Below are 16,805 nucleotides of genomic sequence, written 5' to 3' on the forward strand. Positions count from 1 at the left end.
AATTGTTGCCCCGATAAGGAGCTATCAAATATATGACCCATTAAGGAGGGGGAGAAGGATTATAACAGAGTAGACCGTTTCACTTTTTTTTAAAGGATTAGAAGCTCAATACCTCATGTGGCTTTAGAGATGATTCTTCTGTCTTGTTACGGACTGCTGAATTAAAAATATTCCCAATAATAAAGAACAGTTATTTTTGGACAACATGAACCTCGTTTATTTCATTTGAGAGCTGCTCTGTAGTGTCTTGAATAGGTGGAAGTGCAAAATCCCTACATAAGCACAGGAGGGTGTGACTTCCCCAGATTCTCCCAAATCATGGCACACCTTATAGAAGAGACTAGAGGAGTTTGGAAAATGGGATACTCCATCTCAAATGTAGCGTGTTTCTCATCTACTGTATTAAACTTGCATTAGAGGCTACAGACCGTGATATGGCAGACAAAATAGCCCCTCATTTTTGATGAAGTATGCAGTCGGGATTCAGGACAGGAGAGACCACATTGATGCGGATGCGCTGCACTACAAGAATGCTGCCACAAGGTCTCCCCCTCAGCCTATGGGGCCCATATAAATAAAGAAGAGCGGGAACAGTGTTTTCTCCACATTCAGAAAGAATTGAACCACACTTCATATAACAAAGGGGACCATGTTCTGCCTGGATTGGAAAATATAGGGATCCCCCTATTCTACCGGTCCTGACGAAAGCCGTCAGTGGGCTGAAACATGTAGACCTGTTTTCACTATGTGATATGAGGGACACATTATATATCCCATTTACACATCCATTTTCTCCATTTTAACCTTACCTCTATCTAGGCTCTTAAAAAATCTTTTTTCTAGATAAGTGGTAAGTTTAAATTTCTTACTTTGATGCAGATCCCAACTAATCTTTTCGATCAGACTGATTACCTCCTGGTGGAGGCAAAATAGACCCGATGATGATGCTACCAGCTACAAGTATGTCAGTGGCAAAGTATATACCACTGACCGAAAGTAACTGTTTAGGGTCCCACAGATGTTTTGAAAAGGGATTCCTCAAGAACATATGATCCCACTCTCTTTTGATTGGATCACTGACATAATATCGAATACACAAATATAGAATTACCAAAATATAGAAGAAAAAATATAGAATGCAAAAATATCGAATTCCTATCTACAAACAGGTAAGTACAAAAATATTGAATCAAAAATGTTGTTTTAAAAAATATAGTTAGTCAAAATATTGAATTTTTTTAAATGTCTTAAAATTAATTTAAAATTTATGAAATAATAAATATGACTAACTAAAACATACTTAAAAATACTTAAATAACCTTAAAATAAATAAATAAATAATTTAAGTTAAAAAACATGTAATTTTGATTTTTTAATACATATATATATTAACATATTATTAATAAAAAAATGTAGAATATTTTTACCATAGGATAACTGGAGGGTAATATTTACTATTAGCACTCCAGTGAGTGCAACTGTAGGGAAAACGTTGGATGGCATAGGGGTAAAAATTATTATTCCCACTCCAGTGAGTGCAACAGTAGGGAAAACGTTGGATTGCGTAGGGGTAAAAATTACTATTCCCACTCCAGTGACTGCAACAGTATGGAAAGCGTTGGATAGCTTAGGGGTAAAAATTACTATTCCCACTCCAGTGAGTTCAACAGTAGGGAAAGCGTTGGATAGCGGGAGGTTAAAAATTACTATTCCCACTCCAGAGAGGGCAACAGTAGGGAAAGCGTTGGATGGCATAGGGGTAAAAATTATTATTCCCACTCCAGTGAGTGCAACAGTAGGGAAAACGTTGGATTGCGTAGGGGTAAAAATTACTATTCCCACTCCAGTGACTGCAACAGTATGGAAAGCGTTGGATAGCTTAGGGGTAAAAATTACTATTCCCACTCCAGTGAGTGCAACAGTAGGGAAAGCGTTGGATAGCGGGAATTTAAAAATTACTATTCCCACTCCAGAGAGGGCAACAGTAGGGAAAGCGTTGGATAGCGTATGGGTAAAAATTACTATTCCCACTCCAGAGAGTGCAACAGTAGGGAAAGCGTTGGATAGAGTAGGGGTAAAAATTAGTATTCCCACTCCAGAGAGTGCAACAGTAGTGAAAGCGTTGGATAGCAGGAGGGTAAAAATTACTATTCCCACTCCAGTGAGGGCAACAGCAGGGAAAGCATTGGATAGCAGGAGGGTAAAAATTACTATTCCCACTCCAGTGAGTGCAACAGTAGGGAAAGCGTTGGATAGCGGGAGAGTAAAAATTACTACTCCCTCTCCAAAGAGTGCAACAGTAAGGAAAGCATTTGATAGCGTAGGGGTAAAAATTACTATTCTCACTCCACACAGTAGGAAAAGCGTTTGATAGCGTAGGGGTAAAAATTACTATTCCCACTCCAGAGAGTGCAACAGTAGGGAAAGCGTTGGATAGCGTAGGGGTAAAAATTACTATTCCCACTCCAGAGAGTGCAACAGTAGGGAAAGGGTTGGATAGCGTAGGGGTAAAAATTACTATTCCCACTTCAGAGAGTGCAATAGTAGGGAAAGTGTTGGATAGCGTAGGGGTGAAAATTACTATTCACACTCCAGAGAGTGTAACAGTACGGAAAGCCTTGGATAGCGTAGGGGTAAAAATTACTATTCCCACTCTAGTGAATTTAACAGTAGGGAAAGTAATGATTTAATATATTAATACAAATAAATTAAATATCAATACCAATAAAACATTAATTAAAATTAATTGCCAATTTAATATTATGTAATAATTAATCCATTATAAATACAAATAAATATTAGTTATTAAAATTAATTACCTATTCATAATTAATTAACAACTAATAATTTTTTATAACAAAAACTAATTAATAATAAAATTAATACCAATTAATAATTAATTAACTGTAAATTGATTATCAACATACAAAAATTATTTTTAATATGTAATTATTACAATTAAATTACTTTCCACCCTTTTCCCCTATAAACCCACAATCCGCTACAGAAAATAAATTGATACAATTATCATAATGATCAATTAATAAATTAATACAAATGAATTACCCATTAATAAAAAATGAATTAACAATTAATAATTAATTAACAATGAATAAAAAATCAATACCAACAAATAAATAAAAATATTTACTTAATTACAATTAAATTACTTCCCACCATATTCCCCTATAAACCCACAACCCACTACAGAAAATAAAATAATACAATTAACATAATTATCAATTAATCAATTAATAAAAATTAATTACCAATTAAAATTTAACAATTAATTTAAAATGAATAACAATAAATAAATAAAAATATTTAATTAATTACAGTTAAATTACTTCCCACCCTATTCCCCTATAAACCCACAACCCGCTACAGAAAAAAAAACGCTAAATTAAATTAAAAATAAATAGTAATTTCAAAAAAATAATATTTCATTTAATATAATTAAATTACTTCCCAACCTATTCCCCTATAAACCCGCTACAAAATTAAATTACGCAAAAATTAAATAACATAAAATTCATTACTTAAAATAAATTACAAAAATAATATACACTTCTCACTTATATACTAGCATACAAAACACTTTCGATATTATTAGAAATTCGATATATTTTAATACCTATATTATATACTTCGATATTTTGATTTTCTATATTTTAAAAAAATTGATATTATATTACTTACCTTCAATTCGATATTTTTCACCACTATATTCTGTCCATTCGATATTTTGTTCATTCTATATTTTGACTTCGATATTTTGGTAATTCTATATTTTGAATTCGATATTTTGTCTTGTTACCATTCATGCAGTATGAAGTCCACCAACATCTAATTAAGGTCCTACATTTTACAGAGATGAGTGAGAAAGGCATATTCTAGAAGAGAGAGAATGTACACTGTAAAAGAAAGCACAAGACTCCACACAGTAGTATGAGAGAATGCCTGGGAGGATGTACATTTAGGGGCCGATTCCGATCTGAGTCGGAAAGCACTCCGACCGAGCAGGATTCGGAGTTTTCCGACCGATCTTAATCACACTTTTACTCTTGAATGATTGTCCTTTCTTGTGTGTATGTATCAGCTTTTCACCTTTTGAGACGACCGGGACTGATTTCAGCTGTTCCAGTATCCGAGTAGTATAATTCTGGACCTGTTAGATAGCCGCGTAGGGAGATTTGTCCATTTTTAGTGTCCATTTCGGGACTGACGCCCTAGACGCGCCCTCTATAGGCGTGAGGAGCCCCGCCTTTCTTTGCTTTGAGATTCATTCTCGTTGTAGCGTACACCGGCTGTCCGTGTCGCCGTGCCCATGAGACTGCAGGTATTGATCTTTCCTTTCTGTTCCCTGCTCGGCGCATCTAGATAGATGTGATGCGCCTACCTGGTAGACCTGGTACTATGTCAGGACCATGCGAGCTAGTGCGATAGATTTTCTTTGTTGATAGTTTCCCGGCATACTAAGTCCTAATCTATGTGACTGGCCTGCTATATAGGGGGAAGGGTCACGATCTCCCTAGTCAGTGCGATAGGTCCGTAGCTGTGAGATAATGGTCTCTCTGTTTATCGGGTACTTTCTTCTAACACGGGGGAAATGTTAGACCCACTTTTGGCTGTTTACTTGTACTATATATAGTGCTTGGACTTATGAATATGAGTGTGTTTCCCGCCTCCATTGGACCTGTTTATATCCTGTTTGGATAAATGCTTGTGTTTCCACTTGGTCCCCTAGACGCTGAGAGTATGTATATAAGACACAGGCACATATTATGATTTTTTACCACTTTGGGATGCCTTGTCTCTTTGTGCGCGTACTACTCACACAACATGCTTGTGATTTTTAATTAGTAGAAACAGAGGTCCTGGTACCCTTTTGTAATGGACGATTTCACCTTTCTTTCTCCCTCCTTCCTTGCTTGATGATCTTGCGATGGCAGTAAGGACGTGTTATTCAAGCCACGCCTGCCCTCCTCTTGCCTTATCCAAGTGGACTGTCTGTTGTTATATATAAAGGTATGTCAGACTTATTAGTATGATACTTTCCATTTTGTTGAGTCCACATTTATTGATACCGTGATGGGATTTCTCTACCCATAGTTCCTCATGGAGTGATGTATCTATAGCTTTTTGTTATATGTCCCCTCTAGGGTGAATTCCTTGTATTGGGGTTAGAGAGTGATTCCTGCCCCTACCCCCCACCCTTGTGTGGGCGGGTATGTCTGCTGGCCGCCGGCATCTGCCCTAGACATCACGAGGACCTGATGAATAGGTATATATATATATATATATATATATATATATATATATATATATATATATATATATATATATATATATTTGACCTGTCGGGCGACAGGGCTTTAGTCACTGAGCGCTGGATTCCACTATGGGAAGATATTGAGTAACTATGTCTGGTGCACCTGGTGTTTCTTGAGACGTTTGCTTTTTCACAGAGAGATGCGGTTTAAGGTTTCTTCTATATACACGTGAGTTTATGCATTTCTCTTTCCCTCAGTATGCTTGATTTTTCTTTGCACACGGGTGGTCAGTATATTGTGTTTTGTTTCTTGTCTTTTCTTGGCCTTTTTCTTTCACTTCATTGGCGGATATATAAATAGACCTTGCATTTCCACGCATGGGGGAGAAAATGTTATTAGTGCAGCTGTGATATGATTTGAGTTTATGGATTTCTATTTAAGGAAGATGGTATAATATGTGTATATAATTGTTGTTACCAGAGTACCCATTGTCCTGATGAAGCCTACATCATCTGGCTGAAACGCGACCGCGACTGCGTCAACACCTTTTACTTCAATTGGAGTCCCTTGCTACCATCAAATAATTTGTTTGATTTTTGTCTTGGCACCAACACAAATATATTCTGGGTTGATTTAGTAACCCCCAGGTGCTTTTCTTTTGGGACTACCATTGGTTTGTGCTCTCATTATAAATTGAGTTGAGGCACTGATCCGAATTAGGATATATATATATATATTTTGTTTATATATATCTTGTGTTTGGGATACATAGGTACTTGATATTGTAAATGTGATGTATATTTGTATATATGTATATGTGATATTTTGTAGATAGATTGTCGGTCATTGTGCTTCCCTTGATGCCAGCTCATATGTGTTGATGAATTTATATATGTAATTCTTTCATGTTTAATTTCTGTTTCACAAGAGAATTAATTGTTTCTTGTTTGAGAATTAAATTTGGATCAATCCCTTCGGTACCCTTTGTTGCTACTTTTTCATCCTAGGATGTCCCCTGCTCAGGTATGGGAGGGTTAAGTGGGCAGAACCCCTGACCATTTTTTTGCTAGTCAATTAACAAATTAATACAAATGAATTACCCATTAATAAAAAATGAATTAACAATTAATAATTAACAATGAATAAAAAATCAATACCAATAAATAAATAAAAATATTTACTTAATTACAATTACATTACTTCCCACCCTATTCTCTTATAAACCCACAACCCACTACAGAAAATAAAATAATACAATTAACATAATTATCAATTAATCAATTAATAAAAATTAATTACCAATTGAAAATTAACAATTAATTTAAAATGAATAACAATAAATAAATAAAAATATTTAATTAATTACAGTTAAATTACTTCCCACCCTATTCCCCTATAAACCCACAACCCGCTACAGAAAAAAAACGCAAAATTAAATTAAAAATAAATAGTAATTTCAAAAAAGTAATATTTCATTTAATATAATTAAATTACTTCCCACCCTGTTCCCCTATAAACCCGCTACAGAATTAAATTACGCAAAAAATTAAATAACATAAAATTCATTACTTAAAATAAATTACAAAAATAATATACACTTCTCACTTATATACTAACATACAAAACACTTTCGATATTATTAGAAATTCAATATATTTTAATACCTATATTATATACTTCGATATTTTGATTTTCTATATTTTAAAAAAATCGATATTATATTACTTACCTTCAATTCGATATTTTTCACCACTATATTCTGTCCATTCGATATTTTGTTCATTCTATATTTTGACTTCGATATTTTGGTAATTCTATATTTTGAATTCGATATTTTGTCTTGTTACCATTCATGCAGTATGAAGTCCACCAACATCTAATTAAGGTCCTACATTTTACAGAGATGAGTGAGAAAGGCATATTCTAGAAGAGAGAGAATGTACACTGTAAAAGAAAGCACAAGACTCCACACAGTAGTATGAGAAAATGCCTGGGAGGATGTACATTTAGGGGACGATTCCGATCTGAGTCGGAAAGCACTCCGACCGAGCAGGATTCGGAGTTTTCCGACCGATCTGGACTCCTGCAGTTCGACCGAGCGAGTACGATGCAGCCGTATACTGTCAGACTCGGTTCGGCCGGACTCCCATAGAAGTCAATGAGAGCCGATCGTACGGCGCGTACATGGGCTCCCATTGACTGAATGTGTACTTTGCGGACAAGTGCGCTCCCTACAGTGGGTACGCGTCTGTGCCATCCGCACCGTACATGCCTGTGTTGGGGAGACCCATGGGTCTCCCCCTGTGTCCGTTTCGTAAGGCTGCGGGTAACAGGGGTTCGATGTAGACCCCCAAATTCCATCTCCGGGAACTATTTCGAGCCGGAGGCTCCGACTCGATCAGGCTGTCCGAATCGAGCATCGTACTACTACTAGCTCGGTCGTGAAACGTCTCCATTGCGAGCCTCGGTTTGCTTGCGACAGAGTCGGACGGAGCGATTCGGACCAGGAAACAATTTGGCCGGAGATTTCGCGCTTGTTCGCATCGTACTTCGTCATCCAAACCTGTGTACGAACCGTACGGAAATTCAGCCTCCGAATCCGACCCGCTAATCCTGAACCCGATTCAGAGCCCTTCCGACGGAGATCGGAATCGGCCCCTTAATGTAGTTTACAAAACGAAGTTTGTATGAGAAAGATGCAAGCAAAAAGAGGAACATACCTGTTATTTGAGGGTCAGTTGACATCTTATGGGCAGGGCAATTATACCCTGAGAGATAGTAGACATGTAAGAAGGCACAGACCTTTGGTGGAAGGAAAGGAATATAGGCAGAGAGGGGCCCAGAGTAATGCTTGCATACTTTAGCTGGGGTGACTCTATAAGCACTAAGGCACTCATTACTGGAGTTGCAGGATTAAAAATACATCTGTAAATTGAAATTCCAATATTGCAGATGCAGAAATTTCCAGGGGCAGTATTTCTTTGACCAGGTTTCCTCATTTCGGAAACTCTCGTCCAGGGATGGTAGTCTGACTTTTAGGACATCAAGCCTTCGATGTTTTAGCATACTACAAAGGAGCAGGAACTGGGGGTACATGGAACAATGCATCACTCCATTCTGCAGATTACTTAAATGATGTCTACACCCCCACAGTGAAAATGATTCCAGCACCGCTTGTTTCTCTTCCTCAGCACAGCGGCCCTTACTGTCTATCATCTGACCTCTATCGCGCTCTGCTATGGTTGTACTAAAGCAGAGACCAGGTTTTGAAATAACTGGTTTTAATTCAATAATACAAACAGCATTACTCATTTTAGGGCAAAAGCATTTCCAATATGGCAGTGTATCCTCTGGTAGTTGGTCAGTACCTGTATATAAGATGCTCTAGCGCCTTTTCAAACGTTGGTCTGTGCTTCACATTGATCCAAAACTGTGGATAATAGGAATAACTGATAAATGATTTGCCATTGTTTACGTTCGTGTAGAACCTGGTGCCATGCAATTTGTGCCACTCCTGGATGGTACTATTCACTCTTTCAATCAAGTAGTACATCATTCCTCTGTTGGTGGAATCCCCAATAAAGAGAACCTGTTAATACAGAAAATATTAACTTCATAAACATTGAGGTGATCCACCCCTAATGCCCACCAATTCCTTCCAAAATGTCAGAAACATCCCACCTGTGCCATGAATCATTTTCAAAAGTTGCTTTTATTGCAGATTATCAGTTAAACCGGTGCTTACAATTCCATTTGTATTCCTTCGTCCCACATGCCGGCTGTAATCACTGGAAGCTAAGGGCCGGATTTAGAGTTCTCCGTCACAAATGTGGTAGACATCCCACCCGCCTTTTTACGAGCGCCATAGGATGTAAAGCACATTCTGTGTCACCTAGGATCCCCTCCGATAGGATGTTGCTGCTTGGATATGATACTCACTGATAGCGCTGCCGGCCTGTCTTGCATCAGGTTGTAGGCACACAAGCTGTGTAATCCTCCTGTGATCACAATAAAGGTCTTACCAAAAAAAATGCATTTGTGACGGAGTAACCAGCCTGAAAAACTCTGAATCAGTCCCTTACATCCTCTGCCTTTAGTTTGCTTACAGGGAATGTTCATGTGCACATTTATGTGAAAATTCAAAAACCAGGCACTGCAAGATTATTAGCAGCATGGACCAGCCTTTACTGACCTTCTCAAGCAACAAAGCCCCATAACTAGAAGGATTACACAAGAGAAGTTTTAAACTAGGAAGGGGGGGGGGGGGTAATGCCATGCTCAAAGTAACTGATCAGTGCTCAGATTGTGGATAACAATGTCAGCAGTGAATTGTGATGGTATTTTTATCTGGCTGAGGTAGAGATACAATACACCATGAATATGATTTCAACAGTCTCCCTCCCCACTGGTGCACACACACAAAGTCATCTAGCAAGTTCAATAATATGAGACAGCTATTCTAATTAAACCGCCAAGGAAACAACTGTTCATGATCATACATTAATTCAGTAACCAGGCAGCCCAATCCTCACTCTCTCAAAATGGAGACACCCCCATGTCTCATGGAAGCAATGTAGAGCTGTTACCAGAGATAATGACAACATATTGACCCTTTCTACCGCCTCCTGCCAGAACTAGTTAAAAGTAATAAAAATACATGAGACTGTCACCGGTATTAGGTAAGGAGAGAATGGATACACATTTTCAGTATTTCCTAATGCTATGTTTTTTTCTCTTTAAATTACATTTAAATCACAAGCAGTATAGTTCCCGTGACACTTCATACACTCGTAGACATCACTGAGCAGTTTGGTTCAATGTCTCGGCAGAGGGTCAACTTATTTTTTCAAAAATGTTGTCACATCTATCACAAGGGGTACATTTAAGAACACTTTTGATGGATTCTCAGGAAAACTGGTGTTCCAGCTTATGAGGGAAATATTTCAAATCACTAGAAATTTTAATTAAATGCAGTATAGTTCACATGACACTTTCCACACTTTTAGACGTCACTGAGTCGTTTGTTTCAATATCACGGCATAGGGTCAACTGGAAAAATGTACTGTATCACACCTATTTCAAGGGTTAACTTTAAGGCCAATTGTATGTGATTTTAAACAGGAAACATTGTGTTCCAGGTTATGGGGGAGATATGTCATATACAATCAGTAGAAATAAAATAGATAAATGTGACAAGTGGTAATATTAGACAGATGGGAGTTTTATTATTTCCAGTTATTAAGGAGACTCTTTTATACATGGACACCAAACTCACCATACATCAACAAATAAACACAACAGACAACCCCATCTTATATTGTGCATAATCAAAAATTATATTTTTCTTCTCGTTTTCAAGGATAACAACCTTAGTTCTAGGAATAGCAACTCTCAGACCAGACTATGAGGAAAGCCAATGCATAAATATCCGAGCATACCTTGTTAAAAATATCTGAACACAAAATGAAGGATCAGATTACTAGTTCACCTAGAGTGAAGGGCTGCAAGTCCACAACATTTTAAGCTGGTTTCTCATTAAATGTAGAATAATGTTTAAATCATTCTGAATATCCATTGGGGATGTAAACAGGGTGGGATTAACTACCACCCATCAAACTCATAAGAGCCTTCACAGGACAACAATTCTCCAACCCATATTTCAAGAAAGTCAATGCAACCTGAGCAGTTGGAACTATTCTGACTATGTATCACATAACACATCCTACCCCTACCCCACCCAGCAACCCTATAATCTTAACTAATAATGATAATACCTACAACAACTCAATACAAAAATAAATGTTCCAAGACAAATATAAGAGGACATCCAACTCCAATACCAAACTGGCAATGACTGAAGAAATGTCAAGCACAATAACAATGGAGCTGAACGACTAATCACAGAAAATAAATGAATTATGTCTTCTTTTTCTTAATGTTATCATGCTAGCCAGCTAACTAATATTGGTTCGGATTTATTGCCACAGGGCACTGATTGTGAGCAGGTGTTACCAACTTTAGCCCTCAGAACAAGATAGTCTTAAAGCTTCAAAATGCATGTAAGGCCAATAGGGTCTTTAGTGAATGCCTTTATCAATGAGATTGTTTAATAGCATACTGTTCAGAGCGATGTGGAATGTACCATGTCACTCCTGCAATAGTAAAATCGGTATACATATAAACACAAAGGTACATTTTCATTTCAAAGCACCAAATATGTTGCTGTTCACTCTGTCACAACCTCAGAAGGAGTTTTCCTGGACCGTTTTCATTTTGATGACACCTGAGTAACTACAAACGAGACAATTTATGCCTTGAAAAAGCCCTCGGCCTGCTGGCCCCTTGGGCGAAACATGTGTCGGCTGTCCTTTGTCTACTGTTACAGCAAACAAATGATGGACGGAATGCTGACAATGCAAACATTCTCCCCCAGTCAAAAGATCTGGGTTAAATCCATCGTTCTTTTGACCACTACGCCACCCCAGTTTGGACCGAGCAAAATGCAAATCAGTTTTGACCTTGTGCCCCATGGGAACAGTCCAGATCGAACTGCCAGGCCAGGTCCTCCCTGACCGGAAACAAGCATCCTGGGACCGGTTTCAGGGTATGTCACCCTTCTTCAGCCAGGCTAGCTTGAATCCAGTGGCAAAGTGAGCAAGGGACCCACATCTGGGCATATCCATTCCACTTAGGGCGAAAAGTGTTACAGCAAACAAATGAAGGACAGAATGCTGACAATGCAAACATTCTTCCCTAGTCAAAATATCTGGGTTAAATCCATCGTTCTTTTGCCCACTACGCCATCCCAGTTTGGACCCAGACATATGCAAATAATGAAAAAGAAAAAGAAACACAGCAAATTATATTGTGAAAAGTTGATCTGATTTGGAATTCATTATCCTAGATACTATTAACAACTATTAGGCACAGACCTCTCTCCGAACTAAAATTAACAACCTCAGAATTAACCGCAATCATTTAAATCTTCCTCCTAACTCTACATAATTTCACTTAACATCTTCATAGACATCATCGCCAAAGACATTATATCTCCTCTATGCGCACTTCTCTAAAGACTACACATAAGAACACCTTCTGTTCTCCCTTCTTCAAGTCTTTAAACCTTTCAAACTCGCCACCCACCCTCCTAACTAAATCCTCTTAACTTCAGTCCAGTGATATCTTTCAGGGGGATCTATTAATCAGTTTGGCCACTCCCTGCAAGGGGACAGTGGAGTAAGAGGGAGAAGCAATGAACTAGAGAGGAAGACACATGAAAGGCCCACTATTTGTGTAACCCTTTATATTTGAAACCTGACTCATTTGTAACTGCAAATTATTCTACTTTTAATTTTGATTGTTAATACCATTAATATCTTTGCTTGTATTGGTCCACAGGTTATTCCAAAAGTAACTGGTAAAGCATACACACCCATCATGTCTCAAGCATGCCATAAGGGGCTGTCATGGGGCCACCACAGGACCCAACACTTACACAAAAACCTCCCAAACATGCTAGACAGAGCATTGCACAAACAAACAGCACAGTGGACACACACCATATAATTGGGTATCAATGTATTCCCAACACGAATTTGCCAGCAAATAACAGCACTCAAAATTTCAACAAAACTGGTTAGAGAGGGATCCTGAGGTGCATCATTGGATGGAAATTGCACTTGCACCCCGTTTCGACAATGTTATTCGAATGCTTGTTCTTGGAAAGCCCTCTGCTGCTTTAAAGCCAGGTTTGCTCTCAATAAGTACCCAACCATACACATATACATGCACACATATAAAACATTTAAAAACGTGCTGGCCAAGATGAAGCAAGAGTAAGAGTTTCTCCCAACAGCACCGCCCGTGATCCAGCTGCACCACCATTTCCTGCCCGCTACCCAAATAAAGACAGAGTCCTGCCAAGGTTGCAACTTGTGGGCGCCTCCAGGCATGGCCCAGCCTTTGAGACCCCTGCAGGACCCAGAAGGGAATGAGCTGATCTTCTGAGTGTGACTTGGCAGGGCACTCATAATGGTGTCTTCTGCACTGCCGACCTCCAAAGAGCAGATTGCTGGCACTGAAGGAAGAATCATCCCTTGCACACCAACGAGCAGCGCTGATATCAAAGCAAGATCATCCATGGGCACTGATGAGCACTGCAGTGGCTGACTGCCGAACGTAGGCTCTGCATCGGCCAGGGAGCAAGGGCCCGATCACCTCAAGGGCGACCTCAGGAGGGTCCGGGGGCCCATATTGCAGTATCCAGAATTGAAGTGTGAATCGTCCCCTACAGGTAAAGAGCACGGGGTTAAGTGCCTATGGGGACTTTACCGTGTGCCCACACGGAGATCACCTGCATATGGGGGGGTCTCAGACACCTAAGAACCCAAAGCAAACCCTCCCAGAGCCAACTGCTTGCACTGAAGCAAGGATCACTCCTACTCATCGACGAGAAATAGTGGTGGCAAAGTTGAGCATAATCCCTGGGGAAATAACTGTGGCAGCCTGCAGGGCACAGATCCTGCCAATGTAGGCAACCCAGGAATAAACCAAATCAAAATAACAATCAGAGGATCTGTCCCCAAACACCACCCCTGACAGATACGAAGCAAGAGTCCTCTCCTATAAGCAAAGAGCACAGAATGCAACAGTTTTGGGGCACAATCTTGAATCACACACAGAGGGTGGCCATAAGCAGGGACAAGGATACAGGTGAGCCCCGGGGTGACAAACATTGCAAATGGTGTCTAACTGGGTCCTGCCCGCAACCAGACACCGCCACACTTTTTATGCAGAAACACCTCTGGGTAGCAAACAAGCATCAAACTAGTAGCTGTCATAACACTCCGCCTCCAAACAAGAGAGCCTGGACCAGGCTTACTTCATAATATAGTCTGCATCTCTTGTGCCTCTGCAGAAGTGGGACTCAGTGTGGACACAAACAGTAATTTGGTGTCCGTCAGGAATGCAGTACACCGGTCAGCTGCAGTGCGGAGTCCTAAAGCCCCTAACAAACACATCAGCAGAGCCTCAAGCCACTATGTTCGACTCAAACAACCCACAGGTGGTGGACACTCCTACTGAGACTAGTGAGACAGCCAGTTCCAGCTACAGGAGAAAATAATCCTAGCTTTGAGCGGTTATCCCCGAGGCTCCCAATATTATCATATGATAAGCATGGCAGATCATAAGAACAAAAGAGAAACCACCCTAAATAATATACTCCCTAAGGCTCAGGAGGCGGATGGAGATGAGAGCTGGGGGGCGGGGTGATCACAGCTGTCGTCTGTCGCAGCACACAGATATGGGAGCTAAGGGACATCAAATGGGTAATGGTAGAATTGGGTCAGCGAATACCCTGCCTACCCTGCCTAGAAGATGCAGGAGATGCCAGAGAGAAGCTTGAGTCCTTCTGTCGGGAGGTCCTGAATTTGAGAGAGCTGAACATTGATCTGCAATGCCACCTGAAAGGCATTGAAAACAGACCAAGGCACGATCAGAATTAGAGGCGCTCCCCGCAATAAAGTGACATTGAAAGCTACATCAAAAATAAATTCCGACACATCTAGCCAGAGATAACAGATCCACCAATATCTTCCTTGAAAGAGTGCATTGAATGGCCATCCTCCCAGATCTCCAGCTATTCATCAATGCATCTTGACGGGTTCACAATTATAAACAGAAAAAATACATTCTGACAGCAGCTCACCCCACTGGCCAAATTCTACTAGAGGGGGCAAAATTGTGGATCTATCAAGACCTGTCCCCCATCATATTGCAAAAGTGATGACTACTCAGACAAGCTACTAGCAGCTAGATTCATCAAAGACCCGTTTTGCGAGTCTTTAATAGCGATTCATAAGGAATCGCTATTAAGGACTTGCAAAACGGGATTCATGTAGGAATTGCAAAAAATATTGCGATTCCTACATCTTCCTTATTTGCGATTAGCAAATTGCTAATCGCAAATAAGGAATAACTCCCCATTCATTCCTATGGGCCTAAAGGCCCATAGGAATGAATGGGGAGTTATTCCTTATTTGCGATTAGCAATTTGCTATTCGCAAATAAGGATGCGATTTCAAGGGTGCCAGGGGTGTCCAAAGGACACCCTGTAGCACCCCTGAAATGCAAATTTACACAGGTGTTGCGCACACACATGTCCAAAGGACATGTGTGTGTGTAACATGCAACTGAGAAAAATGCACTAAAGTGTTTTTATCTACTTTTTTCGCTATTTACCACGAAGTCTGACTTCGTGGTAAATAGCAGACAGAAATTGCGAATTCGCAATTTAAAATTGGTTAATGAATTGCATTTAAGGAATCTCAAATAGAGATTCCTTAAATGCAATTCCTCGCAAATATGCGATTTCGCAAATAGCGATTTTTGCATATGGGATGATGAATCCCAAATGCAAAAATTGCGCTCGCAAAGGGCCAGATTCTCAGAATCTGGCCCTTTGCGAGCGCAATTACCTTTCATGAATCTAGCTGTATGTGCTTGAGAAACCAAGGAGTAAAATCTCGATGGAGTCACCCTTTCCACTTAACCTTCACTTGGAATAATGAAACACACTCTATGTGTACCCCCTTGGAGGCACACGCTTTTTAAGCTTCTTTAGGGCTTCAGGAGGACACACCGCACCAGTTCAAGGCTGCAAGGAACTCACAAGTCATCAGGGAAGATGGACTATGATGTTCACTCTCAAAATACCTCCATGGAAGAAATCTGTCGCAAACAGAGAGCTGCAATCAAGGGGGGCGAGGCAGAGAGTGACTTCCTCAGCAGGAGATGATGAAGAATTGGAGGATGAACTGGACCACGGGCCGCTGAGGGCGATGGACCGATCATCTGCAGGAGATGAGGGTAAAATGCCTATGTGGTCAGCTGGAGACTGACTACTGCAATACAAGTGAACATCTTAGGGTTGGGACAGGACAGGGAGCTGTATGACTAATCTGAAAGTGGAAGGTGTCTACATGTTCCTACTGTAGCACCCAGATAAATACCACTTGACCGTTTCATCTCCAGTTGGGAGAGTTTTACAAGTTGTTCTGACTCTAGGTTGTAATTTTTGGATCATCCTGTAATGAGGTAATGGGATTAACTGCAGGCATTGCTAAGTTAGCATTAGTTAGTATATGCTTGGCAGCCATTTTGCCGCTTTTGCAAGCGTTACTACAAGGCTTCATTCTCCTGGATAGACTGCTGGTGCATTTTCGCATGAGAACTGTCTGCCTTTCACACATTTAGCTGTACACTGTGCTCCTCGTCTGCACAGCGTGTTCAAGGACGAAAAACAATGTATGCTGTTGATTCACTTTGGTCAGTCCCACTGCAATAGACACACCAGAGAACACCGTTGCACCATTGAAAGTCGGGTGCTTTTAATATGGCATTGCATGCATGAAAAGGCACTTGGAGATTCATTCCAATTAAGAAGAGCTGTGCTTGTCCTGAGGTGTAATTCCTTGCATCTAAACTTGGAGATATGGGGTCCCCTGACAAAGCCTAGAGGTCTTCTATAAT

The 16,805-nt window shown here is 39.9% G+C and overlaps 1 protein-coding gene across 1 annotated transcript in view; it reads right to left on the reverse strand.

The window, feature by feature from the left end:
• The window catches only part of CPED1 (cadherin like and PC-esterase domain containing 1), a 349,963-nt gene that overhangs the window by 68,321 nt on the left and 264,837 nt on the right, over positions 1-16,805 (reverse strand). Inside the window, exon 10 of the mRNA XM_086967003.1 lies at positions 8,642-8,862. Coding sequence (XP_086823129.1) covers positions 8,642-8,862 — 221 coding nt within the window. The remainder of the gene's footprint in view (positions 1-8,641; positions 8,863-16,805) is intronic.

This window comes from Lissotriton vulgaris, chromosome 1_1 (genome assembly GCF_964263255.1).
Source record: "Lissotriton vulgaris chromosome 1_1, aLisVul1.2, whole genome shotgun sequence".
Taxonomy (NCBI): domain Eukaryota; kingdom Metazoa; phylum Chordata; class Amphibia; order Caudata; family Salamandridae; genus Lissotriton; species Lissotriton vulgaris.